At 36.1% G+C, this 27,707-nt stretch overlaps 1 protein-coding gene across 1 annotated transcript in view; it reads left to right on the forward strand.

The window, feature by feature from the left end:
- The window catches only part of ERC2 (ELKS/RAB6-interacting/CAST family member 2), a 988,837-nt gene that overhangs the window by 488,990 nt on the left and 472,140 nt on the right, over positions 1 to 27,707 (forward strand). The window contains exons 11-12 of the mRNA XM_011998421.1: positions 14,589 to 14,782; positions 20,837 to 20,848. Of these exons, the coding sequence (XP_011853811.1) occupies positions 14,589 to 14,782; positions 20,837 to 20,848 (206 nt within the window). The remainder of the gene's footprint in view (positions 1 to 14,588; positions 14,783 to 20,836; positions 20,849 to 27,707) is intronic.

The following is a 27,707-nucleotide window of genomic DNA, read 5'->3' on the forward strand; positions in this document are numbered from 1 at the left end:
TTAGATGTTAATAAACTTTTGCTACTTTCAGATGTAGGTCATTTTTTTTTGTATTAGAACTTTGCAAAAGCTTTTCTGACATTGTTAAATTTCTAGAAGTTCACCAAAATTGTCAAGTCCCTGGCATCTCTGTAGAATGACTATTTATATTTGACCAAAATGACCTTACTCTCTAAGAAAGCTTATTGTAGATAGAAGGCTTTGGAAAAGAAATAGGATATTTACATGGTGGCATTAACATGTTTTCTCTGACCCAGACATTTTTGTGGAGTGCATTTCCAGTCATGCATTGTTACTTTGACTTTTTCCCTGTGTTGTTTGGTATGTCTGCACTCATTGTTCACATAAAACTCATAACATTATGAGTTTAAGCATTTTGTTTCCCTTTGACAACTCATAAACTTATTCAAAAGGGATGATAAGAATCTAAACAATCAAACAAAGTATATAATAAAATTTGACTATGTATAATTCATAGCACACCGGGATGGGGATTTATCGGCTAAAGTTATGAAAATATATGACATGGATGGTCAAGGATGTGAAGGAATCGCATATCTGTGAAGGAATTACTCTGGGTATCTTAAAATGTAATATACTATTTTGTATGATGCAATATATAACTGAAATGTTACTATATGGTACTCACTTTACAGAGATAACTAGGAAACTGTCATGAGAAATTTCACACTACGAAAGTCTACTTGCTAATACAGAAAAAGATAAATACACAGATCAAATCCTTTAATAACAAAACAGCAAGAAAATCTCTATATTGCAAAATCTGTTTCCCAATCCACTCATCATCTCACTTACTTCAAGCAATATTTAGTTAAGCAGAAGTCTTGAACAATAAATAAAAGAATTTAAATTGCCCATTTGAGGGTGTTTAAATGGAGAATGACTTGGATGTGATGTATTGGGTATATGACATACATTCTTGATCTATATAAATGTGCTCTACAAAATGTTATCTATGATATGCATATTAAGGGATGAACTTATGAAAAATATTTTTCATTTAAAAAAATTTTATGATCATAAGGCAGGCTCTAAGCTAGCTTTGTGTGAGAGAGAAATTCACTGGCTCCTTATGACCATCCTCTGCACTATTTTACTTTAGTCACAGTGTGCTGAGTCTCGAAGAAAGATGGCCTCAAATAGACCTGGGCATGAAAGATGTCCTCCACCTACTCTGATGAGCCGTTGTTACGGAGATCAGGGGACCCCATTTATTATTTCTATAGGTACATGTTCGGCACCCTCCTTTTTAGTGTAAATCATCTATGGGAATTTGAAATCCACTAGTAATTAAAAGGAAGAGATTCACATACTGATGCTTATAGTTTTCATGTAATGACTTGACTAGTTTAATCAATCAACATTTATGCAATTCAATATAGTTTCTTTCAACATAGCTGTGGTTTGCCCCTGTGATCACTCAGAGTGTGTGGTTTCCTTTGACTCACAGGTAGACACCACATACTGAAATTCACAGACCAAATCCTGTAAACATTTTAGCATTATTCCTGACAGTATTTTAACATTCTACCAAGTCACTAGAATTAAAGTAACAAATATGGTTGTCTTGCTGTAAAGGACCTATTTCATTTATGAAAAGATAACTCATTTCTAAGTATATACATAATCTTATACTGTCTCCTAAGTGCATAGTGTAGTGAGTTTAAATAAGGTAGTTATAATTTAAATATATTTATGTCTAACCTGCAGATGCTATTTTGTTATTTTTGGCTGTCTAGCATTAACTAAATTCAAAAGTTTAAAATATTTTTTCAGTAGTCTTTAATTTCTGCTAATAAATAGTTCTGTAAAAACCTCAACTACCCATCACCTTAAAAAAATTGAGATCTACATGAAATATTTGAAAATATAAGCCAACAGTATGTGAATATACATATAAACACATCATTTACTCATGGAAAAATAAGCAGCTATAAAAGCTTAAGTGTGTCTGGGCCTCTTTTTAAATAAAAGGGTACGTGACTTGTGAATAAAATGTAAAGGTTTACTAAATGAAAGCTGAAAACATAATAGTTTTATTATGTCATAAATACACCAAAAATTCCCAGTGGAATTTTGCTCAAGGTTTGTGAGTGTCCAGGTATTTTTCCCATAAAATCTACACGATATTGTAGATGTGTGTTGTTGAACAGAAACCTTGTCTGCCAGTGGCAATGAAATCCAAATGGTGATTTAAACTTATTTTTGTCTTATAAACAATACTTGACATTGGTAAAGGGAGTTTTTACATAAAAGTCTGTGGAGAACATTCACACACATAATTGCTTTAACCCTTTATGATACTGTGTTAATTTAAGATGCCTTCAAATACTTCATGATGACAAACGCTTATAGGCAGAAAAGGAACTCCCTTATACATTCCATCCCACTATTTATAAATGTTCACGTCTGAGGAAGTTGTTACTGATATTAGTGAGGCTGACAAAATGATACTAACCAACTAATGCATAATTGCAAATTATGAGTGTGCTTTATAATTAAGTGCATTCATCAATCTTAAATAGATACCCAAGAGTTGAGAAGAGACTGATAATTGACGTATGGATCATTTTGTCTTTCAAAAGAGTATTTGAGGTTCAAAATGGGGGAGTAAACTTAGCCTATGTGACTAGAAATCAGTTGAGAAGCAATGGCAATTCAAAATATGATTTATGCTTTTTAGTAATTTTTCAATTGATATTATACTTGAGGAGGGAGTTTCTTTAAACCATGATAACATTGTCTTTTACTTCATTCAAGTTGAAGGAAAAAGTAATTGAGGCTCTTAAAAAGTGTGTCTTAGCTTGAAGCAAAGTAATAGTTTCTACAATATTTCACCTTCTACACCTTGACATTGAGCCCCAGATAAATAGTGCAGGTATTTAGAAAATATAACTTGAGAATGCTATTTAAAATAATATTCAGCATATTTAAATCCACAAAAATTTAAATCTTCAACACAAAATAGACAAGAAAATATTATAGATTCTAAAGCACTTGGAACACAATAGAATATCTTTGAAAATTATATTTTCTATTAATCCTGAGACAACAGTAGAAACTGGTAGTAGGCAATGGATAATACTGTATTTTGGTCCTGCTGATTTAAATTTTTTCCTTTTCCCATTTAAGTTAATCCGATAAAGTCTTACTGATATTTTGCTGTTGCTAACCTGCTGTTTGCTAATCTGTATTTTTCTGAAGATAGACTGAATAGAAAATTCAGGCTTGTGTTAATATAAAAGAAGAGCTATAAATTCAATGATAAGATTTAATTAATCTTTTATTATTACCATCTTTGAAGTTCAGGTAATAAATTGCAGACTTGGCCAAAAGTACTTCTTCTGATTCATTGCTGGAGGCCAGCACTTCATGTATCATCAAAAGTGGACAGCTTTCTTTATTTCATGGGTTATTTAACTCGAGAAAGGGAAAGTAACACAAACCTTAAATTTCTTATTCCAGCTATTCTTTTTTAGGAGCCAAAGTCAACATTTGTATTTCCCTAGAGCATCTCACTTTCACTGTGGAATGTTTAGAAACTGAAATTTCTTCTTTTTTAATGACCAACTCGTCTGTGCGAATGCACTGAATTTGTTGAGCTAATGCTGTTTTTCTGGATCTTTCCTTCTTTCCCTGTCTGTGCCTCAATGCCTCCCCAACTTTGCAATGTAGCAAGCTGAGCAGTTGTTCAATCAGATGTACAACCCAGTAAGTCATTTCTGAAAGTTCCCGCTGTAACATATCAAAGCATGAGGATCCATTGATCACCAGTCACGGTGTGCCATACTGGGGAGGTTTTGAAAATATTTATGAGTTTCTTCCCCTTTCCGTTCTGTCAAAAGAAATGATCTGTGCTGAGGCCACTGCCATTTCTTATGAATGTGAAATTTAAAAATTAATAACTCAAGAAAATATTGCCAACTCTGATATTACCTCCTTCTTAACCTCAGCCCAAAGACTGTAGAAAAACAGAAGTCAGCTGAAGATCTAGGCTTATGGAACTCTTCCTTAAATCCTTCAAACACAAGCATATCTAGGCTGAAAGGCATAACAACATTTGTAAAACAGCAAACAATTCAATGTTTTATTCAAGTGATAGAAGTTAAAACAGGTTTAGATTTAAAAATAGGGCTATGGTCTTTGAGATTGGTAAATACCTAACATTACTGTGGATTTCGTAACAGTTAAAAGCATGCCATTTGGCTGAGGACAAACCATAATATAGTCTCCTAATAACAGATAGTAACAATTCCGATTATAGCTTAATAGAGTACAAAAAAAAAAAAAACCAAAAAAAAACAACGAAAAAACAGGTAACTAGTAAAAATATTTCTAAAATGATCCAGGTGCCACCACGAATTTTTTTTATCCTAGTGACATGTGTGCATTTATTAATAGATGAAGCAGTTTGTTTTTAACTTATTAAAGAAGAAAAGCTTTTTTGTTCTGTGAACTTAAGTGGCTTACTGGGAAAATATTTCTTAAAGGTGGCTAGAGTTTATCGTTTGGCAGATGCGATCTGTGCTATCATGCATTCTAATCACCTCCTATGTATAAATCCCCTTATGGAAAAAATGAATAGCATATAGGTAAAGTAAACAATTCCACCAACAACTTTTTATTTGTTAAGCCACTGCTTCAGGATACATACAGCTTGAGCTGCAAGATGTTCAGGTGTACTTAGTTAGATTCAGCCTCCACCCTCCATTCTTTACAACACATTTTATTTTTGCAAACAGAATTCCTAAAACCCTGCTGGAGCATCTTTGTTAACCTCTTTTTCAAAATGCGGATTTTAGCAGAGAAGCAAAAAATAATCAGTTCAAGTTCTTTTCCCTTAACGTTTGAATATAAGTGCTAATAAGCAGGCTCAAGACAGTGGAGATGTGAAGAAAGACAAATAAGGTTGGAATATCTTCAAGCTCGAAAACTCACTCTGGGAAAAATGAGTGTTTAAAAAATGTTGTTTAAAAAATGAGCGAAATAATTCCACCGCAGTTGTTTCGTACTTACTAGTTAGGAACAGGAAGAAAACCAAAGAATGTCATGTTTTGGGTGTGTGCAGGACAGATGGGGAGAACCTTGCTTCTGCAGCAGCAAAAATATAGCAGGACCGTGCTAGGAGTTCACTCTCCCTGTCAGGATAGGGAGGACCAAAGAAATAACTCTTAGTTAGCTTTTAGACCATTTCTAGAAATATCAGTGACATGGCATCATCAACTTTTACTTCACTTCACCCCAGTGGTGCGTCTCTAATATGCCAGTGTGAACTTTTCAGTCTTTTCAGTGACTAATTCAAAAGTCATTGACTGACTTTTCTCCTCAAGTTAATTAAACTAACCCATTGGTTTGGCATCCCGGGAATATAGCCAAACTCTCATTATTTTAACTCCCCCTGTCTCGGTGTCGAATTCTTTTTTGGACTGATAGGGATGCAGCATGATGGATTTTCTACCCTTAATTGTCTTTTAAAAATGACTATGTTTTTCTTAGTTATATAAATAATATATGGTCACAGTTGAGAATTTGCAAACATATGGACGGCTATAGAGGAAAATTAAAAAACAGGACATCTCACGGCACAGAAATAATTGCTGGAACATTTGGATTGTTCTCCACCTAGACATATTTTTGTTGTTGCTGTTCTTTTTCTCTCTTTTTCTTTTCTTCTTTCCTCTCTCCTCTTGCCTTCTCCTTCCCTTTACTCCTTCTTTCCTTCTCTCTCTCGTGTTCCTTTTTCTTTTCCTTATCTAACACTCTACTTCAAAGTGTTTATTTAGGTTTATATATATTTTTTTACATTATTAGAATTTTCTCATATAATGAACTATTCCTCCAAAATACTATTTTAATGATTGTATACTATTCTACTCTATTTGCTTTTTCCCCTAATGTTGGTAATTTCTTCCCCCAACATCTTTTTTTTTTTTTTTTTAACTTAAGACGAGGTCTCACTATGTTGCCCAGACTGGTCTCAAACTCCTGGGCTCAAGGGATCCTCCTGCCTCAGCCTCTGGAGTTGCTGAGACTACAAACATGTGCCACTGTGCCTGCCTCCTTCCTGTGCCAGTGATTTGAAAAGATCCCAATAGTTCCTACTATGTTGAGTTTCCGAGGAATCTACCAAAGCATGCTTCTTCCAGCACTGATTAAAGATGGCCTTTCTGCCGCACCCTGGCCAACATTGAGAATTGGCATTGTACATAACTGTGACACATGCTTAGGTGGAAACTTTTTCCTTTTTAACTTTTCTTTCTTTAATTGCTACTGAAGTTGAGGTTTTTCAGTACATTTATTAGCTTTTTGTATTTTTTCTTATGTAAACAGTTTAAATTAGTCGAGCACTTGCTTTTGAGCTTACTGTTTTGTTCATTAGTTTATATGAGTTATTCTGTGTTTCATATAGAATTTTTGCCAGATTTGTGACAGTTTTATTTAGCTTAAATTTTTTTCATGTATATAGAGAACAATTTTTAGGTTATTGACCTGCACTTTTCTTTAGGCTTTCCTCACTGCCTTTATTCTGGAAAGTATTCTCTGATTTCACTTACCTATATTTAAAATGTTTTAATGTTGCTTTTTATATCAAGTTAAGCCCTTTATCCATCTTTAGTTTATTTTTATTTATGTTGAGAGGTGAGGTTCTAATTATATTTTTCTAAATTATCAACTGATTATCCAGCACCATGTATCAAACAGTTCTCTCTTTGTCCACTGATCTTGTTACTGTTTTATTGAATATGATGTTCTCATTTGGGTGAATGTCTTAGTTTCTAAGCATCTGTTCAGTTTTATCGATGTCTCTAATTTGTTGGGTCAACATTTTAACTATTGTGTCTTTATTATATTTTTAAATATCTAGTAAAACAAATTACACCTTAATTCTTTCTGCTTTTCATTTTGTCTTATTTTGTTTGAAGTTTTTAGCCTTTAATTGTCTATCATTCCAAGTAAATTTTAGGATTACTTTGTCAATTAAAATGCAAAATTGTTGATTTTAATTATATTTAATCTATAAAATAATTTTAGAATTATTGATATGTTCCCAATATTATTTTTTTCCATTCATAAACATGATCCAACTTGTATTTATTCCAGTGGTTTTTTTACAGTGAAATTTTAATATTTTCCTGTTACAGATCCATGATATTTCTTCTTAAAGATAGTCTTAAGCATATCTATATATATTTAATTTTTAGGTTGCTATTGTGAATGATATATTTATTATTTTATTTTCTAATCAGTTATTGATAGCTAGGAAATTTCTTTTATTCTTGTATGTTTATTCTCTATATGGCCACCTAACAAATTTTTGGTGAATTATAGTATAGTTGTTTTTTGTTAAATAAGATAATTTTATAGTCAATTCTATGTCTGACAGTCTACACTACATTAGAGTGAACAAGGATTAAACTTTTAAGTGCTCCTGCAAGTATTATTATTTCTAGAGTAGAAAGGAACCTTTTACTTTTTATCTCCTTTTACTTTAGTCACTCTATTGCACAAAGTGATATCTAATGACATTTCTTAGGAACCTAAAATTTTGCCTTGATATCATTATTTTTCTTATAACCTTTCTGCAGCTTAACTATCATTCTACTCCCGGAGTTTTGTCTTATTATTGTAAACACTGTGCAGGTTATCTTCAGTTCTTTTTCTTCCCTTGATTCTTAATTCTAAACAAATAATATGTGTTTCATCAGTCTCAAATACCTTCTTTGCTGTAGTCCTTGTGGTCATTTTAGGCAGAGATGGTATCAGGAGTCTTTCAAAAAATTTTAATAAATCTCCAGACCTTCTGGGTCCCTCAGTTTAGTGCTTCATAGAATACCCTTGTTGGTACAAGGCAAATGACTGATTTGTAGGCACTGGGCACAACCTTGCTGTTGGCCAGGGCACTTTTGAGACACCTCTGATGTTCCCCACCACTGGGGCCCCCAATCCCTAGTAGTTATCCATTTGAAATCCTATCTCTTCTCAATACATATTTAGCAGAGTTCACATTTTACATAAGTGTTTACAAAAAACATAACAAAAGCCAAAAAGCAGGCATTTTTCATTCCAGAGAGATAGAAAAAATTATTGTTAATGTTCAGTGAGGTCTTCCTGTTTTGTAGGTCATTACAGGACTGTATAATCCCAGGAACATAATGGGCTGAATTATAAATGCTTTCACAGTCATTGTTTGGATATAGCAGTTTCTTTTTATGATTTTTAAAGCCTATTTCTGAAAAGTATTTGATTCACTCTTAAACCAGTTATCTCCCAGCACAGCGGAAAGTTGCAACTTTTTAAGAGATAATTCCAGGCATGCACATAGCATGTGTAAACATATGCATACATACAAACACACACCCTATAATTGATCCATGCTTTCAGTGTCTAAAAAACTCAACTAATATTTGCAATAACACTCAACATTTGAAGCCACATGCTTTGTTTGAGGACATCCAGATAATTACCTCAGTTCTCCACATTGCTAATTTTAGGAAATCCCATAATTAGAAAGGATTACATTAATAATTACAGTTTTGTTTGGGGAATCTTTAAAAGTATTAAGCATACAGTTGTTCTTTTGTGTGTGTGTGTGTGTGTGTGTGTGTGTGTGACAGAGAGAGAGAGAGACACAAGAATAATTTTGAATATTTATTTGTATTTATTTATACATACCCTATTTGTTCCATCTATGAAAAGAATTTTTTTTGATATGGTTGTTTTAATATGCAAATTTTTGAATATTCTGAATGCAGTTAGCTTGAATTATGAGTGAATAATTTCCTTTAGAACTAAGATATATAGGGGCTGGGTGTGGTGGCTCGTGCCTGTAATCCTAGCACTTTGGGAGGTCAGGGCTGGAGGATCACTTGAGCTTGGGAGTTGGAGACCAGGCTGGGCAACATAGCAAACCCCATCTCTACCAAAAAAAAAAAAAAACAACTAAGATGTATAACATTTCAAAATATATCATTATTAGTTTCCAAATGTATTATTTAGGCTCAGCTATGATGCCCGGTATTGATTCATTGTATTTTAAATGAAATTTAATTTTCTAAATTAGGAACCAAAAGTTTTGCCTTGATATTGTTATTTTTCTTATAACCGTTCTGCAGCTTAACTATCATTCTACTCCTGGAGTTTTGTCTTATTATTATAAACACTGTGCAGGTTATCTTCAGTTGTATTCTTTTTCTTCCCTTGGTTCTTAATTCTAAACAATAATATGTGTGTTTCATCAGTCTATAATAGAGTTATATCAATCAGTCTATTATAGAGTTATAATATGTTATATATAACATATATATAATGTATAATATGTTATAACATATAACTCTACAATTACCTTAAAAATTTTCTTTTAAAATATAATATTTTGTTTATAACTTAGAATTATGAGAATATTGAAATTTCTTTTGGAAGACTGTAGTCAAATATAATTTTTAAAATAGTTTCTATACCCTGTCCTGCTGTTAAGATATGAAAGGAATATTAAAGCGCTGTCAATGGACATTAAACCACCAACACGCCACAATCGAGAATCATATTTCTACACTGCCTAAATTTAGCAAATTATTGCTAAAATCCAGAAACAGCAGGGAAGAAAAGTCATCAAATACATTGGTTAACATTCTGTTTTTATTTTATGGTCATGAGTAATTATTTGTTTATTTTGAGGGAAATGATTTTTAATTAAAATTGGTAGGGTCTATTTCAAAGGGAACGTGTTATATAATATAATAATTGAAAGTTCCCTGCCTTGTTTCACAGCAGGTTTCTGGACCAAAATAATACTTTCCTTTCTAGGGATCTGAAATGATGAACTGCCATTTTATTGGAAATAATCAATGACCAGTCTTTATAAGATTAAATGTAGATAAACTTGTATGATTTTGATACTTGACAACCCCATAGTTTGGCTTTAGCCATTTTTGGCTTCTTAACTTCCATTTAGATATAGTATTAATCCGAAGTTTTGCCTTATTTCCTGAAGTAGTTATAAATTCTTTCACTAAAATAACTACTAGGTTATTGTAACTATAGGTTAATGTATTGCTCATCCCAAGCCATGGTCAGAGTTCTCTTAATGCCTGATCTAGGCTTTTAAAGTCAGTTCACATCAAAACCCAGAGGCCTACCCACATCAGTGAGGCTCCAGAGTTTGTTTTGATTATTCCCATTTGTGGGGAAATTTCCTTACATATGGAAATACAAGAAACATAATTGGGAGTCCCTCAAAACTTACTGATGTAATATGCAATGCAGACATTTCTGAAATGTCCTTTCCACATTTTTTTGTGTTTCTATAAGATGCTTGAAAGTTGTTCTAAATGTTTTAAGACATATTTTTGAGCAGAATCAGATACCTGGATTTGCCTTTAAACTGACCTGTTTAATCAGTGGAATTAAATCTCTATATTAGTGAAAGAATGCTTATTGATATTCCTTTAGTTTTAATGACTGGTGGATGTCCTTGAAAGTGACGATGAGCTTGCTATATTCATGGTAAATAAGATCTGAAGCCATCAAAAGAAAACTCACACCAATTTGTGTGAAGAGGTAAATTCCTGACTAATGACAATAGGAAGACAAAGTTGATGTTCCTTAGAAGTATAGAATGGGCAAGCCCTCCCGGACCTTGTTGGGGAGCTAACTGCAAACCAACAGATTCTTAAGGAAAAATATTACTGTGCATTTTCAATTTATGTCTTGAATTCATTAGAATGCCATGTTAGGAATTTACTGTGATCATGATTTATTCAAATCTATTTTTTTCGCTGTAGTGTCTAAAGTATGTTAGATCCAAGTCTGTTACCTACTTTTGATCTCTGTTAGGAGCTACCAGTCCAGATTAAAGAACTCATGTTGTGATTTGAAAAGGCGAGAATATTGCCTAAATACAAATAAAGTGCTTATTTCATTCCATTTTTGGAGGAAGCTCAGGACTCATAATTTTGAAGGAAGCATTGGTTTAAAAAGCTCAATTTCCTCCACTATTTTATTTAGTATAGAATCATTCACGTCTGTAGATCGTGGTAGAACACATTCATGCTGGTTACTAGTTAAAAATTTCAGCCCATCCTCTGAAAAGCTGTGACTCAGGCTGAATAGAGCTGGTTATATACAACGTCTTTTGTAAATCCTGTAGAGGCTTTTGCCTCCAATACCTAAGCTTAGTTGGGGACTCACCAGCCTTCCCAGTCATGTGAAACTCTCTTTCATTGAGTCTTTACATGGACCCTAGTAATGATCCAAGAAGCAGCTGTTTCCCTGTCATCTTTATATGACTTTTCCTTAAAGCTTTCTATTGATTTAAAAACATTTTAAATGATATTTTAGTAGCCCTTCCAAGAATTCTGGCACCAAGATTGAAAGTGGCTTGACATAAGTTCTTTTGCCTGGAAATCAGTAGATACTGATATAGAGATAGAGAGATTTAATTCACAGGTATTCTTGAGGTTGTCTATTCATTTTATTGATTGATTGATTGATTGAGATGGAGTCTCGCTCTGTCGCCAGGCTGGAGTATAGTGGCGTGATCTTGGCTCACTGCAACCTCCGCCTCCCGAGTTCAAGCAATTCTCCTGCCTCAGCCTCCCGAATAGCTGGGACTACAGGCGCGTGCCTCAGTGCCTAGCTAATTTTTGTATTTTTAGTAGAGATGGGGTTTTACCATGTTGGCCAGGATGGTCTCGATCTCTTGACTTCATGATCCACCCACCTTGGCCTCCCAAAGTGCTGGGATTACAGGCCTGAGCCACCGCACCTGGCTGAGGTTGTCTATTTATTTTAAAAGTCTCATTAGCACTTGAAGTATGATCTATTAATAATAGATACTGGGCCAGCTGTAAACTCGGCTCTGGTCTTCATTCTAATAACATGACCTAACTTCAGCATATGATATCAGCAGTAGTACAGTCTAGATTAAGGCACTTTTTTTTACTAGGCTTTCTGTGCCTCTAAACATCCCATGAGTCCTTTCACCATACTTATTTACTTGTTTGAAAAGACTATGAACTCATCTGATTTCACCCAATGTTGAAAAGTGGCCTTGGATAATCCTCTTTTCTTCATGGAGCTAAAATAAGGAATATGTGTACATACCATCACTAGCAGACTATGCTGTCTCTGTAAACCTATCAGGGAGGCTTTTTTTTTTTTTTTATAAGGAGTATGTAGTATCTTGTCAATGAAAACCAAATAAATCTATTAACTTAGCTGAATAACAAGCTGTATTTCTGGGATGCATATTATGAAATAATAATTATAATAAAAACAAAAGTGAATAATATCTTCCCCCATGTTTGTCATTTTGTAGTTTTCACGGTTTTTAGGCTAATGAATTTGCCTAATCTTATGTAAATATAAGATGCAGGACTGGATTTAGAATCTTGGTCTTACAACTAGTAATCCTGTACCCACTTATTAAAAAGAGACAAATAATAATAACAATAAGAACAACAACTAAAATAAGCCACAGCAGCTAACTGCTAACTATTTGTGAACTTTTGAAAATCAGCATCAGGAAAGGAATTTTAACTCTCATAAGAAACAGGCAATCAAAATATATTTATTCATTTGTTTTGAGTGCTTCCAGCTGCTTATTACTCAGTTCATTAATTCTTTTTAAAAAATCTTAATAGCATTGGTTGGATAGTTCAAGAAATGTCATGAAAAGGTTTTTAACTGCTGTAAAAGAATTGTAATACAGTATAAAAGTGAAAGAGAGGTTAACACGAAGTTTTTTTTTCTTTAGCTATTTAAAAGCTGTATATTTTAAATGCTTTTCTCTAACAAAAGTAATGATTCATATTATCACAAATTGAAACAGGTATATGGAGTAGTTTCTTTTAAAATAGGATTTCTGCTCTACATTTTTAAAGTGGAGATTAGGAAATTTAAATATTCATTACTTAAGCTTAAAAGGAAATTATTAGATAAATATACTCCTAAAGGTATATTAGCTCAGGATTCTCTTTCAGATTATTTTAATTATACTGAAAAAGTTTAATAATCTATTATAATGAAACACAGAGTGCATAGTAAATAAATGAAAATAAATGGTTTCTGAAAAATGTTGGTAAAAGGGAATAAACCAGTATCTGATAGTGTGTTGAATTGACACATTTTTCTCAAGTTTTTTTTTGTATAGTTGAGTTTATTTCTTAAATAAGGAAATCTTAGATTTAAGAACATGAAAGCAACTTTTTCCCCTTTATCCTCATGCTTAAATAATATGTTACATGCAAAAATATTATTTCTAAAATGATTATTTTGTCATATGAAATTTATTTTATTTATACTAATTTTTGAATTTTTTTTCTACTAAACCATTGCAAAGACTGTCAAACCTTCTAACCGTAGTATTAGTATTAATTTTTCTAACCATGCATGATTCATTCAATCCCACAGTAGCTGTAGCTTGCTTGCCTTGTTTTTTCCCTGAAATTTTCAAAAAAGTATATTAAAACACAATAAATATCTGCTCCATGTAGCAAGACAGCAGAATAACTTAAGTCCTTATAAATTGTTAACATTTGATTATGTCACCGGTGGATTTTGAAGATACATACATATATGACTTATCTGAACTTTCTATGTTGAATGTGCACTGTTGTTAAACTACTTGTTTTTTCCCTGCCTGCTCTTTGAAGAAGTCAATTAGGAATAATGGGAAACAAGGGGTAGGCAAAACATTGCAGTGCAGTGTTATTTCTATCTGTCTGGGAATATTTCAGCCAAAAGTTTATTTTGGGAAAAAAAAAAAGCTGTAACGCACTCTCTCACACACAAACCCACAAATACTTTGGCTGCAAATTATTCTGCAATGTTGTTGCTGTGTTGTTGCCTGTCTTTTTTTGTGTGTGAAGCTGCCACCCACCCATGCATGTATTTGCAGATTCTCGTCTGTGTACTTGTTCATGAATTAGCTCATCCTCCTCCTGGTTTAGGTTAAATTTATTTAAGAGAATGAGAATTTATGGGTATAACTGTTAGCTGGAAAGCCCTTCCTCACCTCCAAGCCTCATTTCAAACTATGTTTCCTGCTGAAATTTCTCAGTGGGATGACATGTTCAATTATTAGTCAATCCGTCTCTTATATGTTATCTGGCTTTACATATGCCCTTGATGGTTCTTGGAAGATAATCTAATATTGTGTTGTTTTGGTGTCTTTGTATTGGAAATGGAAGCATTTTGTATGAATCACCTCCTTAACTGTGAGGAGTTGATTAGGTCTGCTTGTCACATGACCGGGAATAAAGATATCACAGTCTCCAACTCCACTTTTTTGGTGGAAAGAAAAGCTAAAAGTAGCAACATTTAATGGAACAAAATATCAGTAATTGAAGAAACTCCCCTGTGAAACTCTAATATTATTTTAAAACCAACATTGTTCTAAGGTAGCTGAAATGTGTGATTTTTCTATTTTGCCTTTTCACTGACAATATACCCATAAATCTTGGTGGTGATTTTCTTTCCAAAGTTAATTTCTGGGCCATTGTTGACAGCACTATCTATTGCTCTAAATTGTTGTCTTAACTGCATTCTTTACAAATGTAATGTTGAAGGCACATAATATTGAAGATGACTCCAGGATGAACCCTGAGTTTGCAGACCGAATAAAACAGCTAGATAAAGAGGCGTCTTACTACCGCGACGAGTGTGGCAAGGCCCAAGCAGAAGTGGACCGGTTGCTGGAGATCCTCAAGGAGGTGGAGAATGAGAAGAATGACAAGGACAAGAAGATTGCAGAACTGGAGAGGTAAATTTTACAGTCATGTAAATTGTTGACAGTGAGAGAACATGGGCTGCGTGGTTGCCCATCTCCGGTTGTGGTGGATTTGGACTGCACGTTCATATTCCAAGTTAGAAACAAGTCATAAATGAGGAATATGGCCTGTGAAAGATGACATTTCTGTGGAATGCTAAGAATGCAATTGGCTTATCTTCTGAGGGATTATATACTTCTTCAGTGTTAAAGAAAATAGTGGTCAACTTTCTTGAGTGATGTCCATGATCTAGCATTTTTTCCAGTGAAGTGTGTAAGAAATTGGGGCTTTGACTACCCAAAACTTCAGTTCTTTTCCATCATAGGTAAATATTTATGGTTTAGTTTTGTCTTGATCAAACAACAACCACCACCACCACCACAACAACCGAAGAATATAGTTGAGAATTCTTCATTCAAGATAGGGGAAGAAGGAAGGAGCTCATATCCTTTGGATGTCTCTTGGCACATCACAACAAATTCATCCTGGAGGTTTATCTCTTAAGAGGACCTTTTAAATACATATACTTGAATAGGTCCTGCGTGATAGCAAATTCTGTGTAAAAACAGGGAGTGTTGAATCAGAGTATTTAGATTTTCGGATAAACCATATCCATATTGTATTTATGTATAGTATGAATGTGAAAAATAAGCTTGCTATCAATGTTTTTTCCTGTACTTCATGTAAGGAAAAAAAGCTTTCTGAAAAATCTTACATAACTCCATAACCTCTGCAGATTTCTTATTGGTTCAGCAATAAGGCAGAATTTGTCTTTCCCAGATTCAGTCCATATGGAAGAGATCACCAAATTTTGAACAAACGTGTGAATGTTAGCCAGCTTTGATCGAGATACTTGTGAAGCCCTAAAGGACTTCAAGACATACACAGAGTAGCTCTCTATCATCTTGTGGAAAGATCGTGGGCTTCAGTGACAGAAAGACCTGGGTTTAAATTTCGCCTCTACTTTTTGCCAGCTGTGCAGGCTAGAGTGCAGTGGCATGGTCACAACTCACTGCAGCTTCAAAGTTCTGGGCTCAAGTGATCCTTCTGCCTCAGCCCCCTGTGTAGCTGGGACTGCAGGTGCACACCACTACACCTGGCTAATGTTAAAAAATGTTTTGTAGAGATCAGTTCTCACTGTGTTACCCAGGCTGGTCTCCAATTCTTGGACTCAAGCAATCATCTGTCCTTAGCCTTTCATGGCCTCGAATCTTGTTAGAAGTGAGTGAATCTCTAACAACCTATTCAAATGAAGCTTTGCAAGCAATTGGTCCCCAGGTAAATCGGAACATGTATATCATTATGAACAGTCAAATGCTAAAACAAATAAATTCTCAAGGCCAGATATGGTGGTTCGTGTCTATAATTCCAGCACTTTGGGAGGCCAAGGTGAGAGGATGGCTTGAGCCTAGGAGTTTGAGGCCAGCCTGGTCAACACAGGGAGACCTTGTATCTACAATAATTAGCCAGGTGTGGTAATGTGTGCCTATGGTCCCAGCTACTCAGAAGGCTGAGAAAGGAGGATCACTTGAGTCCAGGAGTTCAAGGCTACAGTAAACTATGAGCCACTGCACTCCAGCCTGGGGTCAAGACCCCACTCTCTAAGAAAAGAAAAAAAAAATCTCAACTTTGTCTCTGTATTAAACAAATAGGTTAATTTCCAATAAAATTTCAGTATTTTTAGGTATAATGTTTGGTGCATTCAAATTCCAAATCAATTAATATTTCTCTTCATAATTTTAGCATTAGTTTGATGATAATCTGATTTTTATTCAGTGTGACCAGTTTTAGCAGTAAGTCAAGGATTTCGTTTTTTCTGAGGTAACTGTCCAAAATAGATCTCTAAAGGGCTTAGTTTTAATTTTAAAATGTGGGGATGTTCTGCTAGTCTGCTAGTTCTTAAAACGCAAGGAGCACTGTGAGTTTAGATGGATCTATTTTGGAGCTACATTTTAGAACCAAAATTTTTCTTTAAAACACTGACATGAGATCACAGGAAAGTTATGATCATGTCTCTTTCATTGACTAGGAAACTGAGATCTTGAAAAGTTAAATGACCTTCCTGAGATTGGGCCTATAGTCAGAAAGTTGCAAAACTGTAATGTGGGTTTCCTGATTCCTAATCCACTGCTCTGAGAAGTGGTGAGCTATGTGGAGGATGCCCTAGATAATAATATTAATAATTATAGTAGTTTTATTTGTAATACTAGGGTATGTATATTGTATGTATATTCTGTGCTTCACTGTGTGCCAGGTACTCTGCTAAGCACTTGAGTTGCAATAATATATACCTTTTAGTCTTACCCACAATACAGAAACTATCATTATTCTCATTTTACAGATGAGAAACTATGATTTATACAGATTAAGTAACTTCCTCCAGGTTGCAGAGCTTATAAGAATCAAGTCGGTATTCGAACTCAGGGCTGACAGATGAGCCATTGAGAACAATCCCTTCCACTAACGGGCCAGAAGAAAGAAGCTAGTACAGCAGGACTAAACAGTCATGCAGCCAGCAGAGAGCCTTCCTGAGCAGGCATTGCTACTGGGCTGCAAGAGATCTACCTCTTTATTAGCATACAGGAGAGAAAGTGATATGCTTCATGTTTAGATGGCATTTTTTCTATACTAAACCAGCCCCCCAGAACTGTAATTGAAAATCAGGACAAGCTATTATAAACATTTACATATAAACAGCTTAATGGTCTAATTGGACAAACAGATCTTAGCTGGACACTATTGCCTTTAAATCATCAAGAATATTCAGATTTTTATTTCTTCAATATGGAATGCATTAAAGCAGCAGTGATTTTACAGGCATTTATCTTTATGCACTTTCTGCACATTTTCTTTATCTCTGCCTTTGTCTCTCCTTAAAGCTGATGCCTCCCAGGCACTGTAATTCATAAAACGTGTGGTGGGACCTGAGTCTGTCCCAGTTCTCTGCCTGCTCGTGTCTCAGGTCCAGCAGCAGAGCATTGTCTGGGAAATGTCTGAGCTCCAGCCCCAGCCCAGGCCCCTAAGGAGGTGGGGGTGGAGATTCAGAGGGGAAGTTTCTTGGGAAAAAGAGGACTCAGCCTTGGCCTGCCTTTCTGAAGCATTATCTGCTATGCTACATGTGTATTCTGACAAAAACATCTTCCTTCAGTTGTCAAGCAGCCTTTTTCAAATTGGGCAATATTGTCATTTGCTGGATAAAACTACAAAATTCGTACCTCACAATATTGAGAACTAGAGTTCTTAGCAAAGTGACATGTATCTCCATTTTGGAGCCATGGAGAAATGTTTGCAATAAAATTTGTAATTTTGAAAACCAAAAATTGAACGTGAAATAAATTTGTGGTCTCTAGCTTGTAATGTGACCTACCAGAGTGAAAAGACCTCTTTTAAAAGGAGCACATGTTCTAAAATATTCCAGAACTTCAATTGTATGCAACAAAAGGCACAGGGTTAGGAATAACTCAGACAACCTTGACACTGGCCCCCCTCTCTCTCAGAAAGCAGTATGTGTTTACTTTCTATTCTGTTAATCTTCCCATTCCAGATAGCACATGGCTGGCATTTACACAGTGCATTTCCCTCTTAAATTCTATGTGAGTGACGTTTCTCATCAGCCATTAAAGGTTTTGGTTTTTAAAGTGCATGTTGCTCTAGTGTGGTCCCACGTGCAGTTATGCCTGTAAACTCTTGCATGGCCCAGTGGGGAGCTTCTGCCTTGGACTGCAGGCAGTTCAGGGAAATTTGCTACTAGGTGGGTGGTGGTCCTTGAGCAAGGCTCTGAGAGTTGGTCCAAATTCAGCTGAAGTCTTTATTCCATCCCCAGTGTCAGATGTCACGTATATTACACAACCTAGTGGCTAATTAAACCTTAGAGGCAGTGAAATATGTAGTACTTCTGTGTCAGTGCCCAGCACGGTCTCTGAATTTTATTTAAAGTTTCAGAATTAATCCTTTGGTGACTTAGGGGAAAGAGAGAGGTTAATAGAATCTGTCAAGACAGACCTGCTGCCGCTATATTTCTCACATCCCGCCCATGGGAAGGAATCAGTTGGGTGACCTTTCATGTAATTATCTTAAATATGTAAGGGATTTTGTTGGTTTTTGTCTAGAGGATGAGAATACCCAAATTGAGCCCTCAATCACATACCTCCCCAATGCGGAGAGGAGGCTGGATCCCTGGGGTTCCACTCATAAGACATAACATCAGAATGGAAAACAGACTTCCACTTAATTATCTGGTTGGAGAAATAATATCACCAGACATTTGGACACTGAGAAATCATTTTAGATGCCTAAAAGAGCCTTATCTAAGTTTGAGGAAGAGAATGTTATTTTTTCTTCTGATTTGCTCAATAATGTACTAACATAATTTCCTTGATGCCTTTCAGAGCTCCATTCAAAACATAAACTTAAGTGTTATTACTATTTTTTAATTATGATAATATGTTTTAGAAGTTTCATGGTACATGGAAAAAACTTGATGCCAGTTTTATTTGTTTTGATATCAATGTGTCTTGCCGGGTAATTTTCACTTACATTTGTTAATGTATTTGAAAGAATTTCTTGAAGACAAGGGCAGATGGTTATATGCCATTCCTAGCAACTTTTTAGGGAAGGTCATGGACATCACGGACACCTTTGAGAGTTTGATGAAAACTAGGAGCCCTTGAAAGAGGCAACTACTTCTGAAATGTGTGCTTGCTATTTCAGTTTAAGATTTCCTAAGGCTTGGCCACAGACTTTGATTTAATTACCTTTGATCCAGAAGGATTTGAAATGGCAGCTGGGGCCAGTGTTGCCAAAGTCCCCACAGTGATCGTGTCCTGACAAAACTCTCATTTTCGATCAGTTGAGCATTTATGATCACAAAACACTCGGCAGGGGGATTTCAGATACAAGGGATTATCAAATCAACACTTTCCCCATGTGGTTAATCTTAAATTTTCTCTTTTCAGTTGTATCATTGTAGTCAACACTGTTTTCATTTGAATGTTCTAGCTTAAGCTTTATCCTGAGGATTTATTTTATTTTGTTTTGTTTTTCCTTCCCATGTGAAATACCTAAAACTACTTTTTTATAGTATGGAATGGTGGGACCCCATTGAGCAGAAAGCTGGAAAAGTATTTGCTTATCCACTTTGTTTTTGCAAAGGACATTTTACAGATCAACAAAATGAATGTCCACTATGTGCTCCTGTAGAAGATGAATATGGTTTTTTTGTTTGTTTGTTTTATTTTATTTTTTTGCTTGACAATAGAGATTATTGTTTTAACCAACGAGAAGGGCATGCTAGATATTTTTATACAAACAAAAAGTATTAGAACTTGATATTTTCAGTAATGAAGTTGGAACTTATTTTTCTGACTGAAAAAAATTACTCTCAGCTTGGGAAGTTACTCTGTCCTTGCTGGGGAAGCTGATAGGTGGGTGGCACGCCACCAAAAGCCCTCCTCACGGGGTCTTTGATCATTGCTAGGTGCAGTGCTCTGTAAGCATCTAAAATGGAAATCTTTGAACCGAAAGCCAAATTGCTCAGCTCCTTTTGGTTTTCAGGGATGAAGGAAAAATATCTCATAGGATGTATCCATCCAACTTACTGGTTCAAGTAAAAATCTTTCTGACATGAGCACTTACCCAGGTCTAATACCTTGGTAGTTTCCATTTCAGTTTATTAAATAATAAAATTTTATATGCACACAGATAGGAACTTTCTCTATAAATATTCCTCCAGAGAAGGGCTGATGCTGTCATTGTACTGTGGGAGCACACCTCTGGTTCCCATCAGTGCTTTCTGTAATTATATGTATCAGAGCAGATACCAGTTTCCTTGGTATGATATTTAATACAACAGCTTACAGTGTGTGCCCAGGGCTTTTGGGGGTAATATAAGATAAAAGTTTGCTTCGTTTGGTTATAAACCTGCTGATGTAACATCTGTTGGCTATATGTTTAAAACTAATGCATTTCCTTCCTTTTATTCTCTTTTGCTATCCCTTTTCCTTTCTGCTTATCCTCCAAATTGCTGCTTTCACCCTTGCTCCAATCAGCTTGACTCTCAGGTCAGTAATTTCAGTTTTTCTTCTAACTGCCTTTCCCTTCTAAGCTCAATTTATGGCTTGTACTTGTTTAACAAACACGTTTCTGAAATGGTTTTCCTCTGGCCACTGCATTTCCCCCACTCATTTCATTCCATGCCTTGGGAAGGTTTATTTTATGAGAAGGATGTATAGGTGGGAAAAGGCAAGGAAGACGATGGAAATAAGTCACTGTTGGATTATTTAATTCTATTTCTGGATTACAAATTCCATGAGAGAAATTTTCGTGATAATTCCCCAGTGCCTTTCTCCTGAGCAGTTCAGAAAATTGACTTCAGGATGATACAACATGGAGCTGTGGATAAAAACAAAATGCAGGATGCTAAATTTAACCTAGGAGAACAAAAGATCTGCCTGTGACACAGCAACTTAAAAGCTAAATTTAATAGTGCAAAATGTTCAGACTTTTCGCTTAATAAATCACTGTGTTCTGAAAGATTTATAATACTTTTTAAAAAGTCACTTTTGAAAATTATCAATGTGTTAGTAACATATTGTACACACATGTTATTTCCTGACATTGTTTCGGTCTTAACTTTCTAACTTCATTTTTATTAGCCATAAGGCATACTTTAATTACCTAGGGCATAGCATATGGAACCAAGTGTAAAACTTGATTCATTGTTGACTGTGTGTACCTCAATATTAAGAAATGAAATGGGCATTTTGTCTGAAAACGCATCCCAGGCTTGATTCCTCCAATGTAGGAGGCCCAAGCCAATAATTTCTTCTTGCTTAAATCAAGGATAACTTCTCTTTCCAGTAAAGCATAGTAATATGTAGTGATTTCTTTATCATTCAATCAATGAGTTTACTATAAAGGATGCTCATTCTAGGATTTGAGGCTGTCTAAACTTCAAAAAAAGAAAGCATCACATCAATGTGGTAGTCAGTATAGTTGCTCTATTGAGAGGCAAGGGATATTATTTTCTTCTCTTTACACAGGGTCTGCAACCCTTTATTCTGCCCCATCACCCAAACCACCAGACCAATCCATTGACTACAGTACCAAGTTATTTCAAAACAAGGCATCCTGCTTATCTACTGATTTTGTCCCACTGCTGGCTTCCAATCCTGGTGGCTCATAGTCCTTGAATACTTCTTTGCCCTCTCACATACCACACTGGGTATCCCCCAAGAACTGCCTGAACTTCATCATGCTGCAGGAAAGCCTCATTCTCAAAAGTCCCTAGAGATCTGATCAGAGATTAAGAGCATGGCCCCCAGAGAACTGCTCTTATTCCCAAATCTAATGACTCTTAATTTACTTTCTGGAGCAGAACAGATCTGGTGCATCTATGTGCAGAAACACAGACATCATAATGGGCAGTGAGGTAGGGTGGGATGGGGGAGGCTTGGACACATGCATCCAAACCTTTTCTCCAAGTTTTTGATCCACTCACTTAATGAAGCTTCAAGCTTTTCTCCTTGCCCACCTGTATCCCCCTCCTTTTGCCTTCCCTTTGCTGCCCTAACCTGTACCTCTCAATATTGAAGCACTTGAGATCCAGGGATCCCTTTTGCTCTCACACCTCGAGTTTCCTTTCAAGGCCTTTAGTTTTTTTAATCTACACTCTACTGTGGTTTTTTATGCTCTAGGAACTTTATTGTGTGGTAGCTTTTTTTTTTTTTCTTCCTATTTCATGGTGAATGAACATGAACTCTGACTCTCAGAAGATAGGGCTGGAAGGGGTGATGGGTGTCCAGTGATTCTCTGGACAAGGGGCAGGGTGTGTTGATAGGGTGTGGCAAAATGTACATGCCAAATCTAGTTGGATGAACTTAGGAGTTACATCAAGGTTCATATCATTCCAATATCATTTAACTTGTTGCCTCAAATGAACATGATGAAGAAAATGTGCAATCGTTGTGAATAATCATCTCTGGTTATATTTTTAGCGTAGCAGGAATTGGGCAACTCTGCCCTCTTGGAAACAAAAAAGTCTTTAGAGTCCTGGAAGCTTTCTTCAACTTTGACAAGTTTCCAGAATTAACTGTGCTTTATTCCCAATGACTTCCAGGTTTACCAGTTAAAATAAAATAAAATGAAATGTAATAATTGAACTGAATGCAGGATCTCTGACTATGTACTTTCTTTATATGGCATGCAGTTGAGATACGTGTGTGTGTGCATATATGTGTATATATATATGTGTGTATGTGTATACACATATGTATTTTAGAAAAATCGCGTCTAGTCTTTCTTACCATAGTTTGTGGTTTGCCCTGCACATCGCCACCTCCCAATCTGAAGTTTGGAAACTGCACTAACTCTTGAGACTTTTCTGTGTGCTGTGGACTCCATGGGAAGTTCTCCCTCCAACTACTTTTTCAGATGACTTCATTTCCTCTTCAAACTCTATGTAGACTCTTATGCTTAAATTCAGGTGGACAGATAGTAAGTACTGGGTTTGGTAAAATACAAGTGTTGCATTCCAAATCTGTTCAGGTCTCCACTCCAGTAAACTCCACTTCTGTCAAGAATGTCTTTATACACAAACCAGTGGGAAGCTGGAGAGGTTTATCAGGATCTCTGTATTGTACTCAGGGGGAGGGTTTACGTGAAACTTTTGTATTTCTAGTAACTCTTTGTGAGATTAGCATGTGACTTATGACAGATGAGGTTATCTCCAAAAATGTATGCAGCAATTGACTAAAAAAATAAAAAGTATCCTTTGGGATTCAGTTCAAAGTCCTGCCAGAGAATCAACCAAGTAAAACCAGAAGACACAGACTTCTCCTGGGCCCTCTCAGTCTTCAGCTCACTTTGGATCCCAGGTCAGCTGATTTCTTGTTTGGGCCTCAGTGTCCTCTCTTTGAGAGGAGGGAGCCATCTTTGGAACAAGTCTTCTGGGATCCTGCCTGCACGTGGGCATCACATGTTTGATGAAGGGGCTGTCGGTGATGGACTGTGTGCACTGCCCTACAAGCAGGCTCAAGCTGATGGCTGGCGCCTGGCAGCAGGCGTGAGCTCATTATTATAGAGTCACTTCAAACACTTGTACCAAAATAAACTCTTTGTGATGTTTCCCTAAAGCTGAACACTGTGTTTTCAATCCCTTATTCTTCTAGCAAAAGATGAAGTCACTCCTCCCAGACCTCAGAGGCCTGTTGCCCAAAGAAATAATGAAAAACACCTTTCCCAGAGCATCCCTTTAGTGTCCTGCAATTTGTTCTTTGCTAGGGGCAGTTTTTTGCCCCATTCCCTCCATAGTGAGTGCCTACTGTGTAATAGGCTAGGCACTGTGTGCTGGCCCAGCAATTCCAAAAAATACCTGATGAAAAATTGACCAAACCATTTAAGAAATGCTGTGTTACATTTTTTATATTCATGACATAGCTTGATGATAATAGTAATAGAAACAACAGGAGCAGAAGCAGCAACAGTAATACATTTGGTGTTAACTAAGTGCCAGCACTGAATTAATCACTTTTTTTTAGTGTTCTTTTTAATGTTCATTTCTCATAACAACTGAGGTTAGGACTATCACTTTTTTTTCCATATTAGGTAAGAGGAAACATGTTCATCAAAGTTGAACATTTTGCTAACTTTATACAGCTAGTAAGCAAAGGCATTTGTTTGTTTACCCCCTAAATCAATCCATTTTGATTTACAAATGGGATCTTTTGCCACTTTTGCTCCAGTTGCATAGTAAAAGCACTGAGAAGGTCTGCAGTAAGGAGACCTGTGCAGGTCTGTTCAATCCTCGGTTTTCTGAATATGGTGTTCATCGAATATATTCCATGAAGCACTCTGGGGAAAAACTGTCCTGCCAGCTGTGCAGTTAGCCTCTCCTTTCATTCTCACATTTATCTGCCCTCTCCATGCCTCTGGTTCTTCCTGTACAAATTCTGCCCCTCCAAAGCCAGGGCAGGAGTTACCTCTTCCACCAAAGCCTTCCCTGAGCCCACTGACCATATGGACTCTGTGCGGTGTGTTATGCCACACATGGGGGGCGGCGGTTATGCTCTTGAATGCTGTTGAATAAAGGAGCACCCACTGGGTTTGTCTCACCCCACCCTTTCTTTTCTTTGTCTCCACGGAGAGTTGCTGGGGCTCTTTCCAGAAGCTGAGTTGTCTGCATTGGACATCATTATCTGGCTTCAGACATGAGGCCCTGAGAAAAGATATCATTGGTTTTCTATCAAATTGGGTGCTTGCAAGTTCAAGAAAAATGAAGACAAATAAAAGGAGAGGGAAAAAGATCTTCGTCTGAACTTCTCTCACTTTCATTCCCTACTTCCTTCTTTTCCTCTCTCTCCCTCTCTTCCCCCTCCTCCCTCCTCTTCTTCCTTGACTATTCATAGAAATCCTTCTCCAAGTGAGAGCCTGTGCTGGCTGGGTGTTGAGGATATAGCAGCAAAACAGACATGATCCCTCCCCTCACCAAATTCAAAGACCAATACTTCCTGTAAGGAAGGATTTGGCCACTAAGAAAAATAATTTGTATCATTTATACTAATAATTGGAAAAACCAGGTTTCAGGTGTGCTTTTCCCCCTTTTTCCTGTTGGGGTTGAAGGGGTTATCCACAGGTCAGAAAATCATATCCTTCTTTAAAGCTCCCTTATACTAATGCTGACATTTCTGGTGAAGTGTCAGAAAATTTTATGCCCAAGCGAAACTGGTAGAAAGCCAGAAATCGGCTGATTTTGCTTTGGGTGCAAATATTTTATTGGGGATGGAAAAAAGTTGTTTTCCCTGATTTATAACTCCTGCAAACATAAAGTGGGTTCTATATTTAGAAATGGTTTTGAACCCTTGAGGCATAGCCAGGGATTGGTGCTTACACCTTTCCCATCCTGGCCTTGGTGGGACTCGCCGTGACTAATGTTTTGCTGAGCCAGCTTTGATTTATAGAACTAGTGCTTTATGCTGCTTGTTGTTTTTCTCTTTAGCTTTTGCTTGAGTTGCTGTTCTGGCACTCTATCTATACCCTCTAGAATGGTGAAGACTGAAGGAACACAATTGACACTGTAGTTGAAACGTTTTATAGTTCAGTGTGTGTCTGAGATTCCCTGGAGAAACAACAGCAGCAAAATTGAAGGATGGCCCCAGGTAGGCCTTATAAGTCATGACCTTGAATAAGAGATATCAAGTTGGTAAGAGTTAATCATTCAACTGTACTTTTTCTTTTTTCTAAAACCTTTTCTTTTCCCTGTTTCTCACATCCTCTTGGCTGTTGGTTGGTACTACCATATGGATGAATATCAGCAAATAGTAAATCTCTCAAGATATGTTAGCTTTTTCTGTAAATGCTGAGAAGGGGAAGGAATTTAAAAAAAAATAGTTTCTTAGTATTATTATAAATCACTTTCTAGAAAAATAATATCTTACTTCCTTTATATGGCTTTTCTTATGAAATGTGAATTCTCTCACTTCATCATGCACAATACTAGCTCAGGTTGTAGAGAAACCCAACCATCCTGTGACTGGACTTTCTTCCATACTGGGTGAAGGTGCTTGGAATTTCCACAGTGTGTAGTGTCACATTTTTGTGAAGTCTCCATTTTGGGGGAACCTGTTTAAAAATGAGTGGGCACCGTGTATGTTTGTCTGAGGAAAATACATTGTTGTTATGTATAACAAATGCTTTTGACATTTTATTTTTGTGGAGGATTTTGATGATTTTAGTATTTGCTGCTCTCTCATTTTACTCTAGATTCAGAGTAATATTAAGCTAATTAAATATGAAAAATAGAATAGAACCCAGAAATCGGCTGATTTTACTTTGGGTACAACTATTTTATTGGGGCTAGAAAAAAAGCTTTGTTTTTTTTTTTCTAATTTACAGTTCCTGCAAACATAGTGGGTTCTGTAGAATTATTTTTGCATCAGAATTTTAGTTTTAGAAATTGTAGACTGGGTTTGGGGATGGGAACACATTTTCCCTTGAAGAGCCTCTATGGTTCCTTAAAAAAAAAGGAGAGATAGGGTCTTGCTCTATTTCCCAGATGGGAGTGCAGTGTTGTGATTGTGGCTCACTGCACCCTTGAACTCCTTGGCCCAGTGGTGCTCCCTCCTCAGCCTCTCAAGTAACTCGAACTACAGGCCTACCACCATGCACAGCTAATTGAAATGGGTTTTTTTTGCAGAGGTGGGGTCTCACTATGTTGCTCAGACTGATCTCAAACTCCTGGTGTGGCTCCTTTTCCAGTCCAAGAACAGTGAGACTCATGCTTTAACTCCAGCTTGCAGATTGACCTTCTCATCCACCTTTTTTTGTAGATTGGTAGCCATGTTAATATAAGTACCTCTCTTACTGGCATATACAGAGCTGTATGTACAATAATTTATGCTTTCAAGTAACTTTTTTCAGTGAAAGGTGTAAAGTGTGTGATTCTCACAGTGTTTTGAAGGAATGTAGTATTTCTAGTGAGATTCCACCATAATTTTGAAGACATAATGGTGAATATTAGCAACTCTTGAGACATTTTAACCTGGGATGAATGCAGGATTTCATACATAGAATTGCTTGGCAATTTTTTACTTTAGGTCCTGGGAAAAAATCCCTTTTTCAAGTTTTGAGAACATAACTACCACCTGTCTCACATGGGACCATGAAGTAACAAAATAGTCTCTCACCAGCCATTGGTGTTGGTCAACTGGAATATTCCTGTGGCTGCAGAGATCTTGATGTGATGTGTGAGTTGAAGTGTAAGAGAGTGGTTTTAAATTTAACTGCAGAACCCTCTGCTATTTAATCATATGTCAGTTTGATGGTTCCAAGGACAGCATGATATGTTGCTCACAGATAATTACCGTGGAGAGAATGAGTTGGTTATAATAATGAATAACTGAAGAATCTTCTGATAACCTGCAA

The sequence above is a fragment of the Mandrillus leucophaeus genome, unplaced genomic scaffold, assembly GCF_000951045.1.
Source record: "Mandrillus leucophaeus isolate KB7577 unplaced genomic scaffold, Mleu.le_1.0 Scaffold57, whole genome shotgun sequence".
Lineage (NCBI taxonomy): Eukaryota > Metazoa > Chordata > Mammalia > Primates > Cercopithecidae > Mandrillus > Mandrillus leucophaeus.